General features: G+C 45.1%; 1 protein-coding gene across 1 annotated transcript; it reads right to left on the minus strand.

The window, feature by feature from the left end:
- Positions 1-1,586: 1,586 nt before the first annotated feature.
- On the minus strand, positions 1,587-3,473 carry LOC147698734 (general transcription factor II-I repeat domain-containing protein 2B-like). Its single transcript, XM_086936269.1, has one exon. It carries the CDS (start codon positions 3,471-3,473, stop codon positions 1,587-1,589), a length of 1,887 nt encoding a protein of 628 aa, XP_086792395.1.
- Between the last annotated feature and the right edge of the window lie 3,405 nt (positions 3,474-6,878).

Consider the following 6,878-nt stretch of genomic DNA (forward strand, 5'->3'; position numbering starts at 1 on the left):
TTTGCAGTTCTAGCAAAACCACTAATAAAAATGACAAAGAAAGGAGCAAAAGACCCAGTGGAGTGGGACGAAGAAAGCATGTCAGCTTTTACCAAATTACGAGACTGTCCGTGTACTGCTCCTGCATTGGGAATGCCTGATTACTCGAAGGAGTTTGCACTGTTTTGTGACACACGCGACAATTGTGCATTGTTAGTTCTGACCCAAGCGCATGGTTTGACTAGGCGTCCTGTGGCATATTTTTCTGCCACTTTAGACCCAGTGGCTGCTGGATTACCTGGATGTCTGAAAGTAGTAGCTGCGACTTGCATGAGTCTTGATCAGAGTGAATCCATCATTATGGGACATCCTGTAACTGTGTATGTTCCACATGCAGTTGTAATCTTACTGACCCGAACTAAAACCCAGTATCTCACTCCTAGTCGGCTGACTAAGTATGAAAGGATTCTGGTGGGCGCAGCAAATGTAACCATTACTCGATGTAACTTATTGAATCCAGCTACCCTATTACCTGATTCCCTCATTGCAGAAGTAAAGGGAGAGGTCGAGCATGACTGCATAGACCTGACCGAGTTCAGTACAAAACCACGCCCAGACATTAAAGAAATGCCTTTGCCTGTTGAAGACTTCGAACTGTTTGTAGATGGCTCGTGTCTAAGACATGAGGACGGAGGCCTAAGTGCTGCTTATGCAGTGTGCACATTAGAACGTGCAATAGAAGCATCCTATTTATTTGGAGTCAAGTCTGCACAAGTAGCTGAATTAATTGCATTGACAAGAGCCTGTAAAGTTGGGAAAAATAAAAGGACAACCATATATACGGATAGCCAGTACGGCTATGGGGTTGTGCATGACTTCGGCCAATTGTGGCTGCAAAGAGAGTTCCTGACTCTTCAGGTACTCCTATCAGAAATGGGAAGGTTGTACAGGAGTTACTGGAGGCAATCCAGTTACCAAAAGAATTGGCAGTGGTCAAGTGTGCTGCTCACAAATCTGGCAATGACGATGTGACAGCAGGTAATCGATATGCTGACCAACTAGCCCAATATTGTGCACGGTATCAAATGTCAGTCAACATCAAGTTGGGGGATATGGAAACAGCTGCCAACTTATGATGTTTGAGGATGTGCAATCATGGGAAGAACTGAAAGATTTGCAAAACGCAGCAGGACCAAAGGCAAAGAGAAGGTGGAGAAAGTCTGGTTGTCAGGAAAGGAGTGAGGATGGTGTTATGGTTTACACCATGGGTACTCACAAACTTTCTCTCGGGGGCCGAATGTACAGTGTGGTTTGTGGCCGAGGGCCGCACCGGTGGGGGCGGGGTCATTTGGGGGCGGGGTCATTGGGGGCGGGACTAGAGGGGGTAAAAAAAAAATTGTCCCGTTTCAAAACATTACTAGACCATGCTGTTTTTCCAAAGCAGATGTAACTACATGCAGCACATGTTTATAATATTTTTTTTTATTAGCAGACAAGGACAATCTTAAGTGGGATTGAATGGCAATTTCCAGCAACCGAATATTCAGCACATGCCCAGTGCAGCACAGGCTTCAGAGTCCCAAAAATAGATATGTCAAACACAAACACTAAGAACTTATTTTACATTTCATGTCACCAATTAGTTTTCTGTAATCTGGTACCAAGTTGGAAACGGCAAGCCTTAAGAGCTGCTCCAGATGTATGTCTGTAAGTTTATTTCTAAGTTTGCTCTTTAGCAGTCCCATTGTGGAAAATGAACATTCGCAAGCATAGGTTGACCCAAACATACAAAGTACCTTCTGGGCCACTGTAACAAGAAGAGGAAACTGGTCAGGGGGCACAATTTTCCAGAATTCTTCTGGTGCTTGCCCCAAAAAAGATGCTTCAAGGGCTGAATTGTGCTGCATGTCAATGAGCTCTAGTTCTGCTTGAGCCCTTTCCATGCCAATAAGGGCAACAACATCAAGATTCCGTGCACTCACCATCCAGGGGTTTTCAACCAGCCTGAACAGAGGGGTGAGGGCTCTGAATTGCGAAAATCGTCGTTTGATCTCCCCAGAAATTTCCTCCAGACATGCACCAGGGTCAAGGTTTGCCAGAATTTCTTGTGCCTCTGGAAACCTCTGCATTACAGCCAACAGTTTTGGAAAGTGGGTGAAGTCACTATCATCCAGTTGTTCTTTAAATAGCACAAGCTTACTTTCAAAAGCATAAATACCATTCATGAGGGAACACACAAGCTGTTGTTTACCTTGCAGGGTCAAATTGAGAGTATTAAAATGCGTGAATAGATCTGAAAGAAAATGGAGCATAACAAGCCATTTCACATTTGTTAGTTCTGGGAACGATTGGCCTCTACTGTTCACAAAGAGTACAATTTCAGGAAGCAATGTGATGAACCGCTCCAGAACCTTCCCTTTACTTAGCCAACGCACGTCAGTGTGCATCAAGACGTCTGTTTGTTCCGCTTCAGATTCCTGCAGCATTGCTTTAAAAAGTCTATGGTTCAGAGCTTTGGCACGGATAAAATTAACAATTTTCACTGCACCTTTTAGGACATTATTCAGTTCTCCATGCTTTAATTTTGCGCACAACACTTCCTGGTGAATAATATAGTGGTAGTCTATCACAGTCTGTCCTATGAGCTTCTTTTTGAGCATAGATACGAAGCCTCGGTCATGGCCTACCATGGCAGGAGCCCCATCCGTTGTTATGCTGACAAGAGTGTTCAGTGGTATGTCATTTGTTTTAAAGTAGTTGCACATACTGTCCAGTACATCTTCTCCTCTTGTGTGCCCGTGCAGTGGTACCAGGCAGAGGAGCTCCTCTTTGGGATGGAGCGATTGGTCCAGATACCTCACCCAAACTAATAACTGGGCCACATCGCATATGTCGGTTGACTCATCCATGGCAATGCTAAAGAACGGTGACTCTCTGACTGCTTGGATCACCTGCGCCTTGACGTTTTGTCCCATTGCCTCTATTCTGCGTGCACATGTGGAATCTGACAGCTGCAATGCACCAATTTCCTTTAAAATGCTGGCTTTATTAGTGTAGCTGTCAAATAAAATTTCTGCTGCTGAAAGGAAACATTGCTTCATCAGTTCTGCATCTGTGAAAGGTTTTTTATGTTTGGCAAGCAAGTAGCATATTTTGAAAGATGCTTCTGTAACAGCCTCAGATTCTTTCATCTGGCAAAGGAAGATCTTCTGCTGAGAAAGAAGTGCTTGCTTTAATGATGCCACTTTTGCAGAACGCAGTTTTGAGTTCAGTGGGTAGTTCGCAGTAAATCCAGAGTGCCGCGTTCTGTAGTGCCGTTCAAGGTTATACCTCTTAAGAACATTTACTTTCTCTTTGCAAAGCAAACAGGTGGCTTTTTCTTTTGGGCATTCCACAAACAGGTACTCTTCTTCCCACGCTTCCTGGAAGGTTCTGTGTTCACTCTGTATTGACCTGGGTCGTTTGCAAGCCTTAGAAACTGGACTGTAGGCCATTGCGGAGCTCTCCAGCTAGTTTGTTACTATGCAATCAGTAACAAGGACCAGGAATCTGATTTTCCACCCGACGTCACCCCACGACCGATGCGCCCCACGACCGCTGGACCGACACCGCGGCACGACAGCTAGACCGACACCGCGTCACGACCGCTAGACCGACACCACTTCTCGCAACAGATCTGTGAGCAACACCAAAGGAATGTTTTGTTTAAACATACAAAGTTATGGATAAGCCTGCAAATGAAAAACAGGAAGCTTTCCTTAAGGCAGTGGTTTATGCAGGAAATGTGTCACCCAATAGGGATTTAAAATAAATGGCATGCACAGACACACGTACATACCAGCGCACGTTCACCTCTTAGCTCTGAATAACAGATGTTTATTGCTACCCAACTCATTTTATCGACCTCAGATGGATGAAAGGCAGGACCTGCCGGAATTCGAACCTGTGACCATGAGGTAGAACACAGGCCCCTGCAGTGGACGCATTAGCCCACTGAGCCACCAGACCCCAGGTGCACAGTACAAGGATACATAGTAGAAACATGTGGGAGGAGCTAATTAGGACAGCACTGTTTGGTGTGAAGTAGCTGTCAAACTAAAGGAATCTGAAATGCTCAGATAGCATGGGCAAGCCTGTAGAGAGCGGATGGGCGAGACACATAATACATCATTTGCTGCTTAATGTGAATTATGAGAAGTAATAATAACACAGAGTTAGACCTCTTGTCTTTGAAATAAGAGCTTTGAAATCACTGACAGGTATTCCATAAGAAACCTTAGTGTGTGTGTGTGTATATATATATATATATATATATATATATATATATATATATATATATATATATATATATATATATATATATATATATATATATATATATATATATATATATATATATATATATATATATTAATGTGTGTGTGTGAGGGAGGGATATGGGGAGAGGAGAGAGGGGGAGAGAGAGAGGTGAGGGAGGGATATAGAGAGAGGGGAGAGGAGAGAGGGAGGGAGGGATATGGAGAGAGGGGGAGAGACAGGGTTGGGTAGGGAGAGGGGGGAAAGACAGAGGGTTGGGGGAGGGAGGGAGGAAAGAGGGAGAGGGAGGGATGACATGTTAAAGAACAAGCTGCAACTGGTCATCAAACACAGCCGGACTTTGATCTCTGTCTGTGAAGGATAGCATTTTTATAACCATTTTGTGTTGACACGATGGAACACATTACAACAAATGTACTGCCAGGCATTAATGCAATCGGAATTTCATGCAAGCAGGAATACAGAGCAACACCCCCCCCCCCCCCTCCTGTGCAGGAGGCCTGTGTCCAGGGTGCCGTGTTTTATTCCCATATTAATTGCTGTTAGTAGGGTACTCAATGCCTTTAGCCTACTATCTATTGAAGAAATGAAACCTGCACCTATTTGCAGCAATTCTACTTGAGCATCAGGTTTATTATATTGGTTATTCAGTGTGGAAATGGTGGCCTCAGAAGCATAGTTATATTGCAATTGGAAATGGATTCTTCATTCACCCTACACCCCTACCACCTACCCCCCACTACCCACCCCAGTACTCACTTTCATACTATTCCGGTTACAGACATCAGCTAGCTTTAGGTCCGACATTAATTCAAGAAACAACTGGTAAAAGCTAAATCTTTCTATTTCTTTCCAGAAAGGACAAGGAAGAGTTTGAACTCATACATTTTATATGGATAAAAAAAAAAAAAGGACAAAAGACTCAAACACATTCGTTTCAACATTGAAAATTTCAAGGCACCTACATAAAGAATGAGGCCAGAGGGCTTCGGCGATGCAATTTGGTTTCTGCAAACCTTTATTTGTTAGCCTATTTATTTTAATCTGGAAACTCCCCCTTTATGTGAAGTATTGAAGAAGGGGCAAACAAACATTGTGTTTATAGTACCTTCACGTTTTATATATGGTCAGTTAGGGCAGGCACAGAAAGTAAACAATAGGATTTACTTTCTGTGCCTGCCCTAACTGACCATATATAAAACGACAATCTGAGGCTGTTTTTCGGCCCCTGCTTAGCGCGCAGCACCGTTTCACTGAAGCAGAGTGCCGGTGGTAACCCTTGATCTCCTCTATTTTCCTCGGTAGCATAGGTGGATACAAGGGGCCCGAGGAGGGAAACACGGAATGTGCGGGGTTACAAGCATGGCGGGCGGCAAGAATGAGGACAGTACCTGCAGGTTAAGAAAACAAATTGTGAGCATGGAGGTGTCTGTTTTAAGGCACAAGCCAGGCCCTCGCGACCTCTGCAGAAAGACCTTGCACACAGACGCCTCCATGCTCACAATATGTTTTCCTAACACAGCTAATTTATAGTGGGTGTGGGTGGGGGGTGGAATCAAGGGGATCGACGAGGGAAACACCAAGCATGCGGGGTCAGAAGCATGGCGGGCGGCAAAACTCGGAGCACATACCTGCAGGACTGAATCTTCTCCGGCGTAGAAGGCTGCTGCTAAGAATCTCCGGGGCTGCAAGGTGAAGCGGCACAGATTCTCCGGGCTGCGTCTGAAATGTGAAGCGGCAAAGATTCTCCGGGGCTGCGGGCTGAAAGGTGAAGTGCAGCAAGGATTCTACGGGGCTGCGGGCTGAAAGGTGAAGTGCAGCAAGGATTCTCCGGGGCTGCGGGCTGAAAGGTGAAGTGCGGCAAAGATTCTCCGGGGCTGCAGGCTTGAAGGACGTCGTCACCATAGATACAGGAAGCTGCCCAAAGGTCCTTTAAAAGTCAGCTGTAAAGCGCTAGTTACAGCTGACTTTTAAAGGCCCTGTGCTTCGCGCCGGCCGGGTGCTGCATGTGATGTCACACATGCAGGCCAATTAGAAGCAATCAGCAAGCAGAGAAGATGGCCGCAGTCGCAAACGTAGTGAATAGGTATTGTATACGTATTCACTACGTATGTACCTGCGGCCATCTTCGCGGTTTACTAACTTTTTGGTAAAAGCATTTGCATAGTAACACTGTAATGGAAAAAAGGTCCGCGGGCCGCCAAGGAAGCCCAGGCGGGCCGCCACTGGCCCGCGGGCCGTACTTTGAGTACCCCTGGTTTACACTGATGGTATGCCTGTATTGCCTGACAGCTTGCTTGCTCCTATGGCCTGGCTAATACATGGGGATGCACATATAGGCAGGGACGCTATGGTTCGTGTCTTTAAACAAACATGGTACAATTCGAAATTCAGGAACATTGCAGAGGCACTTTGCCAGAAGTGCTTAACTTGTCAGCAGTTTAATCCTGGAAAGAAAACAGTAGTTACAACAGGTACAATCAGAAAAGCAGAAGGTCCCTTTGTCAAACTACAAATTGACTTTATACAGTTACCTCTTTGTTAAGGAATGAAATATGTCCTTGTTATTGTCTGCTTATTTT

Source organism: Lissotriton vulgaris, chromosome 8, assembly GCF_964263255.1.
Source record: "Lissotriton vulgaris chromosome 8, aLisVul1.2, whole genome shotgun sequence".
NCBI lineage: Eukaryota > Metazoa > Chordata > Amphibia > Caudata > Salamandridae > Lissotriton > Lissotriton vulgaris.